The 19,492-nt window shown below is 37.1% G+C and overlaps 1 protein-coding gene across 1 annotated transcript in view; it reads left to right on the plus strand.

Moving 5' to 3' along the window:
* The window catches only part of CPLANE1 (ciliogenesis and planar polarity effector 1), a 134,672-nt gene that overhangs the window by 71,385 nt on the left and 43,795 nt on the right, over positions 1-19,492 (plus strand). The window contains exons 29-37 of the mRNA XM_029940985.1: positions 512-585; positions 1,294-1,373; positions 4,204-4,396; positions 7,244-7,510; positions 7,698-8,468; positions 10,359-10,525; positions 11,596-11,728; positions 12,594-12,648; positions 17,581-17,685. Coding sequence (XP_029796845.1) covers positions 512-585; positions 1,294-1,373; positions 4,204-4,396; positions 7,244-7,510; positions 7,698-8,468; positions 10,359-10,525; positions 11,596-11,728; positions 12,594-12,648; positions 17,581-17,685 — 1,845 coding nt within the window. The remainder of the gene's footprint in view (positions 1-511; positions 586-1,293; positions 1,374-4,203; positions 4,397-7,243; positions 7,511-7,697; positions 8,469-10,358; positions 10,526-11,595; positions 11,729-12,593; positions 12,649-17,580; positions 17,686-19,492) is intronic.

Raw genomic sequence — 19,492 nt, forward strand, 5'->3', positions numbered from 1 at the left:
TTAGTCTTTTATGTAAATTAGTATGTTTATAATAGCTTAAAAACAAAAGTTGAAAGAGTGTAATGTTTATGATATGTTGAATACATTAACTCAAAACCCAAATTTACAATTCTTGGGCCTTTTGCCTTGCTTAGGTAGTTTTCATGGGCCTCTTCATTTTGTGAACCAATTCTGTGAGCCTTTCCCTGGCAGTCTATGTTACAAAAGAAACTTTCAGGGCTTTTGCATGGCGTTAAGTAAACTTATTTGAGGTCTTTGAAAGCTCATCTGGGATTCACTTTAAGAGAGGTTGTCTCCAGGTGTTTTTTTTCTTTTATAGTTTATTGTCAAGTTGGTTTCCACATACCACCCAGTGCTCATCTCTCCAGGTGTTTTTAAAGAACATTTTATAAGGGGGCTAGAAGATATTTCTGCCATTATACTTGTTTCTTGTAATATTTCTGAACCTTTTAAAAAGTAAACTGATTTTTTTCAAATGGTCACGTTTCTCTCCCTCTTTATTTCCCTATAGAAGGTACCAAAGAGCCTGTCAGAAATCTTAAAAGTTCCATTTACACGCAGACTCTACCACAGCATTTAGAAGAAGTAAGTCAATAAATAGTGAATAATGTTATTTAAATTATACTTACGTGTTTTTATTTAATACATCCAATCAAGGCTACTATCTTTTTAAAGGTACACTGTGGGTTGTAGAGAATTGCCTGACCATGCAGCATTTTTCTTTCACTGAAATCCTTTCATTCATAAGACATCTAATAATTTCAGGCAATGAAAATTTTATTTCATAAACTGCTTAGCAAATTAATCAAGAATAACGAAAGTGTTTTATATTCAACACGTACAATTCAGCCGTGGTATGCAGTCTTCGCACGTACATCATTTTGTTTTCTCAAAACACAGTGTACTGCATTTCAACGTGAACACAGACATTTTTAATTATTGAAAAAATTCCTTTAAAAATGCTTACTTTTCTGAATGTACTTATTAATCATGTAGTGATGGGTGTATATATTTTACAGTGTATTTATACTTGTAGTGTAAATAATTTCCGCTTGTACTTGGTGTTTGTACTTTACTGTGCTCAGTGGTTCAGGGTGATGGGCCAAAGGCAGTTCACACAGGTAAGAATCTCATCAGAGTAGCACTGGGAGTTCATTGTAATGTTTGATTTTTCACTTCCTTTTAGACTGTTGTTACCCCAGGCCAAGTGGCTACTGTGAAACTCTAGACACCTAAGAGATTAATACCTATTTATTTAACCCTTTTCTCTTTGGGTACTATTAATTTTAACAGCATTCCACAGGAGAGGGTCAGTGTCCAAGGGAAGAACCATTGGAGACATGTATGGAGAAAATACCAACTGAACAGAAAAGGTAAGGGGAAAGAAAGTAAGGAAGTGATTGTTACTTTCTTGTTTACCTAAGTAAAAGAGGCGCATTGGTCTTAAGGATTCATCTGGGATTCATTTGATGAAGAGGTTATTTTTCTCATAATTTGCAATATATGTTTTATTATGATACTGTGTTCCTAATTAAATTTAACTTCAGTTTATAGTAACAGTAAATTATGATCTTGAGTAGATTTTATAGACTTCTAAATCTTGGTAGAGTGAAATAAATGATATCTAAAATGCCCTTTGTTCTCCCATCACGATCAGCTTTATCGAAGTAAAATATAGCTGTAAATAGACCAGAGTTATTCAGGGGCTAGTTAGGGAACCACGTTGTCATACTGGTTCCATTTTTGTTGGATCAAATGAAGAACCATTATGAATCACTATATGTGTGTATATTTGTTCACTGTTGTGGTGTGATTACCTCACACTATAGGGCTATTCTGCTGGCTAGCATATTATTGCTTCAAGGAGAGCTGAAGGCAGTTTTTATCTGTTGCAGGTGGGACATGATTTCTTAATTTTTAGTATTTTTGAAGTTTTAGAATTTTAGAACTACCTTGGATAAGAGAGGCAACATGATTCGATTTTCGGTCTCTTCTCAATACTCAAATTTTGTTCATTTCTGTGGACAGCCAAAAAATACATTAAATGTGATGTGCCTTTATAAGTAATATAGATATTTCTATTCATAAAAAAAACTAGTCTTTACAGTTTCAAATGTATTAGGGGCTCAAGATTGTGCCTGAGCAAAGTGTATGCCTTCCCGAGGTAGGATTGGAGGTCCCAGCTAACCTCATTTCCCCTCATTTTAGATTCTTTTATTTCTGCTGGGCAGTCATCAGTGTTTAAATTATATGTTCAGCCATCCTGACATATTCTTTGCTTTTTATTTGAATCTTTTACTAATTGCCATGGAGGCAAATGTAAACAGATTGTGATTATGAGCTAAGCATTACAGATGGTTAGAGAATGTTTAGACTCTTAGATGGCTGAGCATTAGATCACCTGTACGTTAGAAAATGTGCAGAATTTCCTAATCTTTTAGGAATAAGATTCCTAAATCTTCCTAATCAGTTATTAATCTTAATTATAGTATGATCGAAGCCTTTTCAAATCCTGAACACAGCATTACTTATTCATTTCATGTAGATACAAGTTCAGAAATTTCTAGGTAAGGATTTTTGTGTATTGTACCCTTTTGATATAATCATGTTTTACAACTAGATAAGGGAACAAAACAATGCCTACTGTGCTATTTTGGAATAATTACTAAATGTTTAGACTAAAAACTGAGTAAAATGAAAGCAACATGAAGCATTGAAAGAGGAATGTAGGTATACATTTCTGACACCTTTAAGTTTATTGTTGAAAGATTTTCCTCTAACAGGTGTGCTTCAAAGATACACAGAAACTATTCTAGAACAGTCTTTTATTAAAAAAAAAAAAAGATACAGTTGACCCTTGGACAATACGGATTTGAGTCACTCAGGTCCCATTACACCCAAAACTTTTTTGCTAAATACAGTACAGTACAATAAATTTATTTTCTTTATGTTTTCTTAATAGCACTGTCTTTTCTCTAGCTTACTTTATTGTCAGAATACAGTAGGCAATACATATAACATACAAAATATGTGCTAATCGACTTTATGTAATTGGCAGGGTTTCCGGTATGTAGTGTATATATTAAAGTTGCCTATTTTCATCCTTTGATGGATTTCTAATAATGTATGAAATGTTTTTAATTCTCTCAGAACAGATTCATCCAGTTCTGTCTTTTAAACTTCTTTTACAGAAACTGCAGTGTGTTTAGTGCTTAGAAATCTTGCTGAATGGGATAACATAGCATAGCCTTACTTTAGAAAACTTCTCTGTTATTAGAAGTTATCTTTGCTACGTTTTGGAAACAAAGGCCAGTAAAGTTGTCTTAAAGTAAGCAAGTCAATCATAATGCCTGTTTTTCATGAATTTACCAAGTAAAGTTTTGTTATTGAGCTTATTAGCATTACATGCTTTATAAAGGACAAATATTGCTGAAAGGAAATGAATATAAACCCAGATAATCTGAATGCAATTTAGTATGTTCTTTTATTTTTAGAGAAATGGTCAGTTTATTTGGATATAATAAGGCCTACTCCCTTAGTTTATGAAATCAATTTGCTTAGAAGACATTTGAGTTCCTGGTGTATTTAATGAATCCATCCCTAATCATTTTATTTTAAATTTTTTTAACTTTTATTCCTAAATAAGCATTTTTTGTTAGTGTTTAATTATACATATAGACTTTGCGATTTGTTTGGAAATGAAATGTTCACAATACTGTTGTTTCACATTTCATGATGATCAACAGGAGTTTGCTCTACTCATCTTAGAATTAAATAGTTCTTTTTAACCCATACTTACTCTAGAATTCTTAACTCCATTCTAGATCATTAGATTTAGTGACAAGAAGTATTTCTAGTATAGATAAATGAGAATAATTGCTCAGGTCTCAAACTCAGATGCATGCATGGACCAGGCAGCTAATTAATGTGTGAACTTTTCTGGTTTGTAACACCAGAGAGAGGGGACCATGGTTGACTAGACATTATATTTCCCCTAAATGAAACAGCATTCCCAGGAGTAACTGCTGATGACAAATGTGATGCCTGAAGAGCACACAGTGATAGGTTTTAGGGTTTAAATTTCCAGAAAACTTCCAGAAAGCCTTTGAAGTAGAAGAAAAGGATGATCAAAATATTCAGATTGTAGACAACTAATTTGTTTTTTTTCTTGATTGTGTTTTTTATTTACATTCTTCCACATAGTGCACAGATCTCTGCATTTAAAGGTACATCTTCCTCAGCTCCACCTGTCATATCAAATGGAGTCAGTGTGTCTTCACAAACACCTGTGCCAACACCACAGCAGACCCAGAGAAATGAACCCAGGACTCAGTTCCCAGATTCTTCAGATTCTATTAGGCAGATGCTCCAAGATGAAATGTTTAAATTAGTTCAGGTAAGCACATATCCATATAAATAAACAAATCAACACATGTGATATATATGTAAGGATTTAAAATATGAACAAACTTTTAGAAATGGACAAGTTGAAATTAAGTTGCAGGGTTTCTCTGCTTTGGGCACTGTTCATTTGCTGTTCATAGGTTCCTGACTCAAGGGCCTACTTCTCACAATGACTTGTTATATCTGAGCTCTGGGAATCAGAGCTGCTCCCAAAAGTGAGGTGGGTGATAATTAAACTAGACCAGTAGACTCTAGTTCAGAAATAGCCAGAGTTTATGCCTAACACAGTCATTCACATCAATTTCTTATCTTCAAAGTGAATTTTGGCTTGATTTGAAATTGTCAGTTGCATTTTAAAGTACTGTTCACTCTGGGGAGCCTGGGTGGCTCAGTTGGTTAAGTATCCAACTCTTGATCTCAGCTCAAGTCATGATTTCATGGTTTGTGGGTTGGGCCCCTGAGTTGGGCTCTACGCTGACAGTGTGGCACCTGCTTGGGGTTCTCTCTCTTTCTCCCTCCCTCTCTCTCCCTCCCTCCCTAACTCATGCACATGTGTGTACTATATCTCCCAAAATAAATAAATTTTTTAAAAGTACTGTTCACTTTGACTTTTGTCATCTTTACTCAATTATTTCTTCTATCAACAATTGTAAATTTTTTTCTTTTATTCCTTAACCATTAATTTCCTTCAAATGTAATACTCTATTCATGTATTCTACATTTACTTCCATATCATTTTATGTGATATACCATTTTTATAATGATGCTTGGCACTAATTTTTATTTTGAACTAAAGGCCCTGATGAGAATAGTTTTTCAGAATATCCCATTGGCTCATGAAACTTACTAAACTGACTTTATTCTGATTTTTCTCAGTCCCTTGTTTTCTGTTTCCATTTAGTAGCATTAACTATTCTACTAGCTTAAAATATTAGAAGCATTTCTCAAACGTTATTTTTAGATTACCAAGGGACTTTGCTGGTAGCCGCCCTGTATATTTAACAAATCCTCTAGATAGTTCTGATGCACACAAAGCATTAAGAATCACTGTCTTAGATATCTTTGCCTTTTTTTTTTACTACCTGTATCCAGTGTTCTTCTGTGCTCTCTTGATTCTTTTGCCCACACTGTATGTCAGTATAGTCACTTGCTGTTTCTGTAGCTGTAGCCAGCCTCGACTCTTAGACTTTTATACTTCCATTGTCTTACAATGTGTTTTCTAAGACAGTCTTTTTCAGATGCTGTTTTAATACTATTATTTTCCTGTTTTAAAATGTTCAGTAAATTTCAGTTACCAATTTGTATAATACAAAGATCAGTCTCGTTTTAAAAATACAGAGAATAAAAGGAAATACACTGAAAAATCTCAATACTAGTTATCTTTGAGGACAGGATGATGAATGATTTTGTAATGTTTATTTATTTATTTTGGGAGAGAGCACATGCATGTGTAAGTGGGGGAGGGGCAGAGAGCAAGGAAGACAGAATCCTAAGCTGGCTCCATGCTCTTAGTACAGAGCCCAACATGGAGCCCAAATTCATGAACCATGAGATTATGACCTGAGCCAAAATCAAGACTTGGCCGCTTAACTGACTAAGCCACCGAAGCAAGCACACATTGTTTTTTTTAATAATTGAAGGGAACCTATATTTTTTAACCTGTGGTGTTTCCTTACTGGTGTGTTTCATCAAGTGCAAATTCTTCTGTTGGGCTTGATAGACCCACAACCAGCTTTTACCGTCCCTCTTTTTCCATCATACTCTCACAAGTCCAGTGGTTCTCAAAGTGTGGTCCCTGGATCAGTAGCACGAGCATCACTTAGATGTTAGAAATACAAATTATCAGGCTCCCATTCCAGACCTGTTGAAATCAAACTCTGGGGATGGTGCTCAGTAAAGAGTGCTCTAACAAGTCTCCTAGGTGATTCTAAATCATGCTACCGTTTGAGAACTAACACACTCAACTGTCCTCATTATAGCTGCTAATAATTTACTGGTGCCATGTAAGCCAGTGTCTATGCCAGTTCCCAGGCTTTTCTGCATCCTGAAATCACCTTAAAAAATACTAATCCTGGCTTCCATCCCCATATAATATGATTTTATTGCTATGTGGAATGGACTGGCATGGAGATTTTTAAATGCTTCTCAGGTGATTCTAAGGTGCAGCAGAGTTTATCAACCATTGGTGCATGCCTTTGCATTTCACCTAGTCAGCCTTTCTGTGGGAATACCTCATCTTCACCTGTTTGCTAATCTTTGCTGATCACAACACACTCATTTTAGGACTTCTTTAATTATCTTCATTCCATCAGATCACTCCTTTATGATACCTGGGATGTTTATTTAAACTGCTTTATAGATAGTCCCAAGTCTCATTGTGGGTTCCTATTTCCAGTTGACAGCTCCTTGAAAAGAGGGAGCTATTCTTTTTTTTCCTTTTTAAAAAGTATCTCTCTCACTTTTGTTTCCTGTGCAGCATTCATGGGTCTGACATGTTAAGACAAAGGTATAACTGTCATGGGGATGCCTGGGTGGGTGGCTCAGTCAGTTAAGCAGCCAACTTTATCTCAGACCATGATCTCACAGCTCTGAGTTTGAGCCCCATATCAGGCTCTGTGCTGACAGCTCAGAGCCTAGAGCCTGCTTTAGATTCTGTGTCTCCCTCTCTCTCTCTGCCCCTCCCCTTCTCACGCTGTCTCTCTCTTTCTCTCAAAAATAAAATTAAATAAATAAATAAACATAAAAAATATGACCGTTGTGGAATACTCAGATGATTGTCATTGTTTCTTTAGATTCTTTTCACTGTATTTTAAAATGTTTAAATTTTGTTTTATTCTAGCTGCAACAGATCAACTTCATGAGCCTAATGCAAATAGTAGGATCATCCTTTGCCAACCAGTCTCAGGCTGTGCATTTGGTGGGAAGCCAAGTATCAAACCCCACAGAAGGGAGTAGTGATGTTGATGACACCAGTAGAAGTTTTAAGGAAAAATCTTTTATGAAGCCACAATCTGTGGGAGAGTATACCAGAGAGCCTGCTGAGAAGAATCCACACTGCCATAAAGGAATTGTGCAGGCTGATCAAAATAATAATGGGAATGTACAGGTAATGCATTTAAAAATACCATTAAAAATTGTTCTCGTGGTTCAGTTGTTGGCTTTTTGTTATTTGAGCAAATAACTTTTTAGCAATTATTATATTCCACCCCCTTCAAAACACATTGAACATCATTAACAAAATAAGACATTTGTAATATATTCTAAACTTACATAATAGCTTTTTTCTCTTCCAGAATGTATCACGTGGGAGTATTCCTTTATGTCCATCAGAAGGCCCATCTCAGAATACAGGATTAACTCCAGCATCTCAGAGCTTACCAACGCCTGCCCTGTCTGCAGCTCCTGCCGGAAACTCTGCCCTCCGCCTCTTGTCCCCATCATCTGCTATTCTGAAGATGCCAAGTCTTATCCCAGCCGCAAAAACTTTCAGGCCTGGTGATGGTTTTCCTTTGCTTCAGCTTCAGCCTAAGCATGAGTTTAAGGCCCATTCCTTCCATACAGGAAGAGCCCTGCAAGTTCCCTTCAGGCCCCCACCACAGCCAAGAGAGGCCTGGGGATTATCTGATTCCTTCCAGCCTCCTTTGCTACAGAGAGCAATGCACACGACTTCAGTGTCCCATCTGAATTTGAGCCAGTATAATACTGAAGCCATAAAAACAGCAGTGGAGCAGAAGAAATGGGCAGAAACTGTAATTACGGAAACCCCTGAGCCTGTGAACGTGGATCAGTGTGTTGGACATGAAAGCTTGACACCTCAACAGGGCTCTTCAGTATTTATAAAACCGGAAAAACTACTTGATGTTAAGCCAAGGTCCCTTGAAATATTGCCTCAGAATTCCTTTGGACTTCCATTATTGCACTTACAAGTTACACCTTCTTATATATTTTCCTCTGCCTCAAGAGCATCAGTAACAATTCCCACAATACCTATGAGAACTGTAGCAGAAGAAAGAAAATACCCAAGGCTATCATTACTTCATTCATGCTTATTCCCAGAAAATATGGTAATGATTTGGCAAAGCGATGCAAAAGCAGTCCTACATTTTTCATACCATGAATCATATACGTGCGATTACACTACATTTTTTAAAGTACATCTTATTTAAATCCAAGTTAACATATAGTGTAATAATGATTTTAGAAGTAGAATTTAGTGATTCATCACTTACATATGACACCCAGTGCCCATCCCAACAAGTGTCTTTAATGCCCCTTGCCCATTTAGCCCATCCTGCCACCCAACATCCCACTGGCAACCCTCAGTTTGTTCTCTATAGTTAAGACTCTCTTAGGCTTTTCACATTTATTTTTTAAAAACAATTCTCCTAAAATTGTTTAAATAAAAATAATGCTTCTATTATTGGAAAGAACATATAAATATCCAGTTTAAAATGGTAATTAGGTATTTTAAAGCTTTTGAGTCTGTCTTGTACACCATTACTAGAATTTGCCAGACTTTTTTCATAGGTATTTCTTCTGCTCAGAGAAGAAATAAGTAAAATAAAATGACCAGTATTCTTGTTCATGTGGATAAGGGGGTGTGTGTGTGTGTGTGTGTGTGTGTGTGTAGAGAAAGAAAGAGCACATGTGCAAGCATGCATACACATTTGACATTCCTAGTAATTGTGATATGATTGCCTTCAAAACTGTTACAGTTTAAAATTGTCAAATAGACTGAGGTCTGTAAGTAGTTGTGCTATTGAAAATGGTGTATTTTTAAAGTAGTTAAAAAGATTGAATGTTTATAAACCCACAAAATCCCTTTAAAGTTGTAAGTTTTAGTTTATGAAATTCAAATTGTTCAGGCTCTAATTTTTTAAGTCAGTAGTACCGTCTTAGGAAGGTAATTGAAAATTCATTCTCTGGTACATTTTTAATTTTAAGATTTGAAGATAATGGTACTGGGAAAAGAAATGGTTGCTCTTTAGGAGAAGTGCTTATCACTCCTTTTTCTTCTGAACATGTTATGAACAAAAAGAAAGGATTAAAGGTGTGGAAAAGTAGATGTTTTGAGAGAGATTTAAAGAATTTTTATTAGAACAGTATAATGTCATCATCTGACATCAGTACTTATCAACACACTGTTAATCTATTCCATCCATAATCTCCACTTCTCTGTATCCTTCCTGTTCCAAAGAATTTTAAGTCAAATGCTAGACATCATGTATATTATTTATAAGATTTTTAATATAGAATAGAAATTAAGAAGGTGAGGACTTCTAGCTTAGCTGCTGAAGTAGCATGACCCAGTCGGAATTTCTAGCACTCTAAACTCATTTCTTCTTTTTTTTTTTTAATGTTTTATTTATTTTTGATACAGAGAGAGACAGAGCATGAGAGGGGGAAGGGCAGAGAGAAGGAGACACATAACTGAAGCAGGCTCCAGGCTCTGAACTAGCTGTCAGCACAGAGCCTGACGCGGGGCTCGAACCCACGGACGTGAGATCTGACCTGAGCTGAAGCCGGAGACTTAACCGACTGAGCCACCCAGGCGCCCCTAAACTCATTTATTCTTTATGAGGCGCCTGGGTGGCTCAGTCAGTTAAGTGTCCGACTTCAGCTCAGGTCATGATCTCATGGTTCATGGGTTCAAGCCCCATGTCAGGCTCTGTGCTGACAGCTGGCTCAGAGCCTGGAACCTGTTCTGTGTCTCCCTCTCTCTCTGACCCTCCCCTGCTCACACTGTCTCTCAAACCCCCCCAAAACAAAAAAGCATAAACTCATTTGTTCTTTAAGCTGTGGATGCTCATCTTACAAGTCCAAATCAGTTTGTTATCTTTGACATGTTCTGTCTCTCACATTTTAATTTAAACAAAGGTTTTCTTCTATTTTTATTTAATGTATTACATAATTGAGGTTTGTAGCTTTAAATTATTATGCTTTATTTCTTATAGTGCAAAACCCCACAACTTATTCCCCTTGAGAATCTAACTGCATTCAAACAAAGCCAAGAGAAACTAGCACCTAATTTATTTGAGCAAGGCGATTCTAGACAACTTCAGCTTCTAAAGGCCAAAATAGAATCATCTGAAGTGAAACAAAGAAAGGACAGTAAAAAAAGGCAAGTTTTAAGTGGAATTTTATTTGAGACTATCACTTATCTACAAACTTATTAAAATAATAGAATTAGAAAAGTGAAAGTTATCTGGTTCAACCTCCCAGCCTATACACAAGTGCAAGCTCAATTTTCTTATCAAGTGTCATGCATCTGAACACATTTTGTGATGAGGAAAATTTCTATATTGTGACAGATAAATACTGTTTTTTTTTACCTTATTAAGGAATTCTTTACAGGAATTTATAGGCCAGAAGATTCTTTTACATTTTTCTGAAACATTATTAGCAGTTTTCTTTTGTAGGATAAACATTTGGCATCTCATGCAGTATTCTGTGTACTATCTGTGAAGTAATCTTGTTATTCATCTTACCATATCCTCCAGATTCTTACATTAGAAGCAGGAGTGTAAGTGATGTGAATTGTTTCAAGATACTAAGAAACATGCATGTAGGGTGTGACTTATAATGAAGAGCATTTATAGTGTTTTACTCATAATGGGTGTTGAAAAATGTATTGACTGGTAGGTTATTACTGAGTCTAGAAGATATTTTAAAATTTCACATTTATCAGATCCTAAAATCTGATACCAGTGCCTTTTTTTCCAGAAATGGTTCTTTCCTTCCATCTTTTTCAGGTATTCCTTTTTCAAAGTAAGTCTTCTCCTTGACTTTTTGGTCCCTCTTTATTCCTTGCTAGGATTTCACTGTCACTTAAGTGTGCTTAACTTCTTCAAAAAAGTGAGTGGAGGTATCCCAAAGGTCTCCTGGAATCTGCTTAGAGTCTGCAGGAAAGAGAGTTAAGAAAATTACCTAAAAGGTGTGACTCTGACCTGAGATTCCAGAAAAAGTCAGTTCAGTAGTTGACGAACTAGAAATAACTTTCATGTGTCCCTGACATTTACTTATATTTGCTTTTGTTCTAGCAGAGTATCCTGCTAATTTAATTATATGCCATTGAAAATAATTTATGTCAATAAATGGCATATAACTGTCTCCCTGTATAGCATACTATAAGTAAAAAAACTGATGTTACTAAAATAGTAAAAACATATTTTATACTATTGTTCTTAACAGACAAAGACGACGAGCTGAGAAGGAGCTGCAAGAAAAAATATTAGAGGAGCTAAGGAGAAAAGCAGGTGTGGCCTTCCAGCGAGAGAGTTCCATTGTCCATGATAATGATTCCGAAATAGTTATGAAATCCAAGGTACAGAAAACTGTTATACATTCTTCCCTGCTCTGCATGTAGACAGAGTTTGGAAGGTCTCTGTGGTTTATCTAGTCTTCTGATTGCTGGAAGCTTCTGATTGTGAGTAGGAGAATCTTTACATCGTTAAAGATGTGAAGCAGGTACATAAACCCTGGGGCATCCCCTCATGGAACAGTGAATAAGCAGCCGCAAATGGGAAAAGCAAGTTGGTGGTAAATAAACTATAGTGTAGAGCATCTGCCTATGTGACTTTCTTATATTTGAAATCACTCCTTGCTTTTTTCTGTGATCTCTAAATGCATATCGTATATATTCTTTGGGTTGCTCCTAGTACAGTTTGATCTCTCTGAGATGCCTCCAGCATTTCCCACGCGCAGGTATATTATATAACCTGAATATTTTAAGTCTTGTCTTTTCAAACATTCCTTCTAACTTTGGTGACTGTTTACTTATTTTTGCAACACATTAAATAAACACGAACAGTTTTGTTTGCAAGGATTTTTTAAAAGCATAGTTCAGTAAGTCCTCAAGAGCATGTGGGGAGGCACTTAGTAAAAATGTTGACTTCACAAGCATTTTTGATAGGTGGATTACTATTTGAGTGTTGAAACTACTTTGCAGTAGAGAACATTGTAGTTTAGTAACTGTATTAAATTGGTAATGTTCTTTTTTGTTTGACTTATAAGTTTTGTGAACTCCTTGGTAGAGTTACTTTGATACAGTAAATAAATATTTCTAGAATAGGATTTGAACCTATACATAAAATGCAACAATCCTCTTAGCTATTGAATGTTTGCTTTTCCCCCCCCAAAATAATGAATGTCTTTGAGTTACAAGATTGATCATTTGGGGATTCATTTAGGAGCAACAAGAACATGGTGGTTCCAAGCCTTTGGATGATTTTGACATTCCTTTTGGTATGTATAAACATGATTATTGTAGTGTCTCATTTCAAAGTTAAAATGAGCTTTCTAGAATTACATATATATACATATATATAAATGAGACAATTATTTTCAGTTGATCTTTGACAAGATGTAGAGAGAGAGAGAGAGAGAGAGAGAGAGAGAGAGTGTGTGTGTGTGTGTGTGTGTGTGTGTTGTGTTCTGATGTGTTACCCGGTAGAGCAGTGGTTGACTATGGCCCACAGGCCAGGTCCAGACCACACCTATTTTTGTAAATCAAGTTTTACTGAAACACATCCATGCCTATTTATTTACACATTGTTTGTAACTGGTTTTGCACTGTAGCAAGGGTCACTTGTTGCAAGAGGAACCATATAGTATGCAAAGCCAAAAATATTATCTGGCCCTTTACAGAAAAAAGTTGCTGATCTCTACAGTAGAGCAGTGTAATTAATTAGAATCTCAAATAAGATGCTGATGGGGTGCCTGGGTGGCTCAGTCGGTTAAGTGTCCGACTTCGGCTCAGGTCATGATCTCATGGGTTCGAGCCCTGCATCAGGCTCTGTGCTGACTGCTAGCTCAGAGCCTGGAGCCTGCTTCAGATTCTGTGTCTCTTTCTCTCCCTGCCCCTCTTGTTATGTTCTGTCGCTCTCTGTCTCTCAAAAATAAATAAATGCAAAAAAATTTCAAATAAGATGCTGATGTATAAGGTCTAAAAGGAAATTATGGAAGAACATGCCTGTCAAATTCATCATACAAAATACATGCACATTAAAGTAAGGAATCAGTTCAGAAAAGAGTACTTGTTTAGAAGATAGTAAATTTTCTTCTTTCTCTAGTTGGTCAGTTTACTTCTTGCCACCAAACGCATGTATTTTCCAGGGCTTTCTCCTCAGTAATTTTTACATAAATGGTGACTCTTCTGGCTTCAGCTATACTCAAGTGATACTCAAAGGCACATTTATCCTCCCTCGTCTTTCTTTTCTACTTTCACCTTAAACTTAACAAGTCCAAAACTTTAAACTGGCATCTCACCATTAGTGAAATCACCGTTCTCTTGACTGATAAGATTTTTACCTTGAAAGTCACTGTTGATTTACCCCTCATTTTGTTACCCCACTCCTTCACTTAGTTCTTGATTTGGTGCTCCCTCTCTTTGTTGGCACCACCGCCCTGCATCAGGCCTCTGCGTGCCTAAACCAAGCAGTTTTTTTTATTCCTAACTGACCTGTTTGCTTAGCTTCTGTCTCTCAGTTTCCTAATCCTTTTGGTATTCTTTCCCACTCACTTGTCTTAAAACCACTTTCTTTTTCATTTTTTTAAATGCTTTATTTATTTTTGAGAGAGAGAGAGAGAGAGAGAGAGAGCGAGAGCGAGCGAGCATGAGCAGGCAAGAGTCAGAGAGAGGGAGACACAATCCGAAGCAGGCTCCAGGCTCTGAGCTAGCTGTCAGCCCAGAGTCCAACGCGGGGCTTGAACCCACAAACTGTGAGATCATGACCTGAGCCGAAGTTGTATGTTCAACCGACTGAGCCACCCAGGCACCCCTCTTTTTTATTTTTAACAGTGGTTTGGGTTTTTTCTCTTTTCTTTTTTTTTTTTTGGCTTTGTGAAGGCAATGTTCACTGAAGAAAATTTAGAAAATACAAATAGAAATAGGAATAGTATTAACCCCCTCCAAATCTCCCATATATTTAAAAAAGTTTATTTTTTTCTTTTATAGTTTATTGTCAAGTTGATTTCCATATAACACCCAGTGCTCATCCCAACAAATGCCCTCCTCCATTTATTTATTTTGAGAGAGAGCGAGTGGGAGAGAGTCAGAGAGAGAGAGGATCCCAAGCAGGATCCTGTCAGCACAGAGCCCCATATGGGACTTGAACCCACAGACTACGAGACCATGACCCATGTGCCCCTCTCATAGTTTTTCTGTTTAGAGTTAACCAGTGTTAATATTTCCCTAGGGTTTATTTTTTGAATGTCCTTACATATACCTGTAAATACATGTATTTATATTACGTGTGTATATATATATATATATACACATATATATCTCCTGAATATATATATATACCTCCTCTACTTGTTTGTAACTTACTTGTTTATACATACTAGTGTTAAGGTAGATATCTTCCCTTCCCATATCACTACATATTCTACAATGTCATTACTTTTAAAAGTTTATTTGTTTTGAGAGAGAGCAAGCTCACACAAGCAGGGGAAGGGCAGAAAGAGGAGAGAGAATCCTAGGTAGACTTCGTGCTGTCAGTGCAGACATGGGGCTCTGTCTCACGAACTTGGAGATCACAGCCTGAGCCAAAATCAAGAGTTGGATGCTTAACCTACTGAACCACCCAGGTGCCCCTCTACAATGCCATTTTTAATGACAGCATAGTATTCCCATGGATGTGTGTTTCAAACAATAATTCTCTAGTTTTCTGACACCACCTGGTGTCCTGTAATTCACTTATAGTCTGACAATAACCCAAAGTTAACCCAGATGTCACAGATTAATGGCTCAGTCCCAAAAGATTTACCAATTCAGGCTATCAGCTACAAATGGGGTCCCCATACACTGCATTTTTGCCCAGGCAACTACAAATTCAGGCATTCCCATGACTCACCCTCCAGGTTCACTAATTTTCTGTAATGATTCAGGAACTTAGAGAAGAGCTTTACTTATGATTACAGTTTTATTATAAAGGATGCAATTCAGGAATAGCCAAACGGATGAGATGCATAAAGGAACGTATGGGGACTGGAGGCCCAGAACTTCCACACCCTCCCTGTGTGCGCCACTCCCAGCACATCCCCTTGCCCATCAACCCAGAAGCCCCCTTAGCCTCATTATTTCAGGATTTTTATTGAAATTTCATTGTAAAGGGATGATTGCTTATATCGTTAGCCACTGGTGAGTGAATTACATCTCCAGCTGCTCTCCCCTCCCCAGAGATAGGGGTGTGGTGGGGCTGATGACAGTTTTAACCCTCTAATCATGTGCTTCATCCCTGTAGTGACCAGCACCTGTCCTGAAGGTATCTAGGTGCCCATCAAGAGTCACTTCATTAGCATAAACTCAGATATAACAACAGACACTCCTATTACTCAGGAAATTCCAAAGACTTAAGGAACTCCATGAAGGATGAAGACTGAATATGTGTGTGTGTGTGTGTGTGTGTATGTGTTAAGTAGGCTCAGCACCTAGTAGGGAGCCCAGTGTGGGGCTTGAACTCACGACCCTGTTATCAAGACTTGAGCTGATATCAAAAGTCAAGGGGCACCTGGGTGGCTCAGTCAGTTGGGCTTCCGGCTTTGGCTCAGGTCATGATCTCACAGTTTGTGGGTTCGAGTCCTGCGTTGGGCTCTGTGCTGACAGTTAGCTCAGAGCCTGGAGCCTGCTTCGGATTCTGTCTCTGTCTCTCTCTCCCTCTCTGACCCTCCCCTGCTCGCGCTGTCTCTGTCTCAAAAGTAAATTTAAAAAATTTTTTAAAAAGTCAAGATGCCACCCAAGGGCCCTTATATGTATATTTATTATACTACCATGTGCCATAATTGATAATCTCTTATTTTTTTTCTTAAAAATTTTTAAATGTTCATTTATTTTTGAGAGGAGGTTGGGCAGAGAGAGAGGGTGACACAATCAGAAGCAGGCTCTGGGCTCTGAGCTGTCAGCACAGCCCAATATGAGGCTGGAACTCACAAACTGCTAGATCATGACCTGAACCGAAGTCAACTACTTAACCAATTGAACCACCCAGGTGCACTGATAATGTCTTATTCTACTTCGTCTTCCTGGATAATCTCCCAGGAAAATCCATAGCTAAACACAAACTTCCATAATAGTTTGGATTTCGTTTCTACTTGCTGCTGAACTTCTCCACTTAGGTGGAAATTAACTTAAGCACTGTATGTACAGTCTAAATTTGTTATCCCTCCCCACCAACTGGTTTGTTCTCCTAATTCTCCATCTCCATTTGTGTCACTACCAACTCAACCCCAAAACATTGGTTATCTGAATTCTGTCTTCCCCTGCCTTCTCATCCAATCAATGAGCAGGTCTTGACTATTTTACGTCCTTTTTTTAAAAGTTTATTTTTATTTATTTTGAGAGATAGAGAGCAAGAAGGGGAGGGGCAGAGAGAGAGGGAGACAGAATCCCAAGCTGACAGCGCAGTGCCTGATGTAGGACTCAAATCCATGAACCATGAGATCATAACCTCAACTGAAGTCAAGAGTTGGACGCTTAACTGAGACACACAGGCTCCCCTTTAGCTGCTTTGTAATTTGTAAATGTGTTGTCTTTCCCCCACTTCTCACCATTACTGAAGGTTCTTATTTGAACTATTGCAGTGGCTTCACCTATCTGATTGTCTTCACTTTTATCCACTCAAATCTACTTTCCACATACTGGCTGGGGTGGTTTTCCTAGAACATCAATCTGACCATATCATTTTCTTGCATAACATTTTCTACTCTATCTTCATCAGCTGGAAGAACATCTAGGTTTCTAGGCCAGACATACAGTATCCTCCACAGTTTGGTTTTGAATTTACTTGAGCTGCCGTTGAGAGTTAACGTAGGCCCACCTCATTCAGAACATCCATTTTAGGGGCGCCTGGTTGGCTCAGTCAGTTAAGCTTCAGACTTCAGCTCAGGCCATGATTTCACAGTTCATGAGTTTGAACCCCACATTGGGCTCTGTGCTGGACAGCTCAGAGCCTGGAGCCTGCTTCAAATTCTGTGTCTCCCTCTCACCTCTGCCTCTCTCCCCCTCTCCCACTCATGCTGTCTCTCAAAAATAAATAAACATTAAAAATTCTTTTAAAAAGGTCAATTTTGATAATATCTGGGCACCCCACACCTCGCCTCCTTTGAATTAGATGCTCTGCTTCTGGATATGTTAGCTTCTCAATGATTGCTTCAATGTTTTTTGTTATATTTAAGAAATGCTACAAGATGATATTAATACTTCAGCCGGATTGCATTTCATGGCCTCTGTAAGAAAGAAACCTGTAGAATTTCAAGATGCAAGTACAAATACAGACCCAGGTAAAATGCTATTTTACTTTAATTTTTAAAATTCATATATTTTTTGCAACATTGCATATATCTAGTTTTATTTTTCCAAAACAATGGTTTAAAGTGAATTTTAAGTTATGTGATAGTAGTTACTAATCCCAAATTCTTGTCTTCAACCCTGGTATATACTTTATAAATTTTAAATTTTATTTTTTAAAAAGTATTTTTATGTTTATTTATACTTGAGACCAAGAGAGATAGAGAAGAGAGAGAGAGAGAGAGAGAGAGAGAGAGAGAGAGAGAGAGAGAGCTGGGGAGGGACAGAGTGAAAGAGAGACACAGAATCTGAAGCAGGCTCCAGGCTCTGAGCTGTCAGCAGAGAGCCCAATGAGGGGCTCAACTCATGAACCGTGAGGTCATGACCTGAACTAAAGTCAGACACTTAACTGACTGAGCCACACAGGCACCCTGACAAATTTTAAACTTCAAATTTTCACTTGAATTTATGGTAACTTAATTAAAACACAGTAGAAATGTTTGTTCAAAATACCATGGACTACATCCCAAATCAGTAGAAACAATGTTTTGAATTTGGGTTCTCTATGCCATTAATTGCCTTCCCTGGGATTTTGTGCCTAAGACTGAGAGGCCTGAGGCTGTGGCTGGTGAAGCAGAGTTAGAAAGAGGACTAGGTAGGAAATGCTGTGGGAAGGGCATGTGTAACTGTGTCCAAGAACAGAGGAAAGTCGAAGGATCCATTATTTGGAATTTTGCCTGACGAACTTCCTCATTAATGTAAGTGCTCTGATCTTTGTGCTGTAGCAATTCTTTTCTATGTTATTTAGGAACCAGTTGCTCTTAATTGTGTTCAGAACCTTGCAAGTGCTTTTTTAAACCTCTAATTCATATTATTATAAAATAATATTTATTGATATAGTTTCAAAATAATATATGATCCTTATAGAATATTTGGATAATTAGCAAGCTATGTAGAGGGTGAAATTAACTATAATCATGCCACTTAGAAGTAACATTTTGATGATTTTTCTTTCAGTTGTCTTTAGCACACTTTACATAGTTTGATACAGTATATAGTACAGATGTCCTCCCTCTCTGAACTGTCATCTTCCAAATATTATTGCTATCTTCCCTGAGAGTTTAACCCTTTGTGGGTCCCAGTATTTGTTTTTTACCCAGCTACCTTTGGATACCCTCTACTTAGTCTCTTTAACATACTATTTCATTATTTATTTACGTTATAGTTCAAACATATATAGTGTGTGTATATATATGTATATAGTGTATACACTGTAGCATATAGTTACATTATAGTGGAGTATTTGTATTATATGTTTACTTATAGCGTACGGTATGTTTGCAGTATAGCATCAGTATTCTATCAGATATGGTCAATATTATTGCATATTGCACACAAACTAATGGATTAAATGAATGTTAGCTAGGAAGTGATGTTCAAAATGCTTGATATTTAGTAATCCTTGATGGGATAGTTATTTAAATGTTTAAGAATTATTTAATAATGTTTGGCAGTATTTGATGGGCTGGGACACCTTTTTTCTCCCCCATTTAAAAAGTTTTTTGGTATCTGACTCTGCAGCATATTTTTAAGAATGAATTAGATTTGGATAACAGAGGTTACCTATATTTTCAAGCATTTGCTTTTCACTTTGATTTCTGCTTGTGCGAAATATTTGTGTCATCAAAAAGTACTTAGTAAACATATTCCTTTTTCCAGCTGGGCCATAAAATATTTAATTCTGTAAAAAATTGTTTGTTTATTTTTGAGAGAGATTGTGAGGAGGAGAAGGGCAGCGAG

The sequence above is a fragment of the Suricata suricatta genome, chromosome 6 (assembly GCF_006229205.1).
Source record: "Suricata suricatta isolate VVHF042 chromosome 6, meerkat_22Aug2017_6uvM2_HiC, whole genome shotgun sequence".
Taxonomy (NCBI): Eukaryota; Metazoa; Chordata; class Mammalia; order Carnivora; family Herpestidae; genus Suricata; species Suricata suricatta.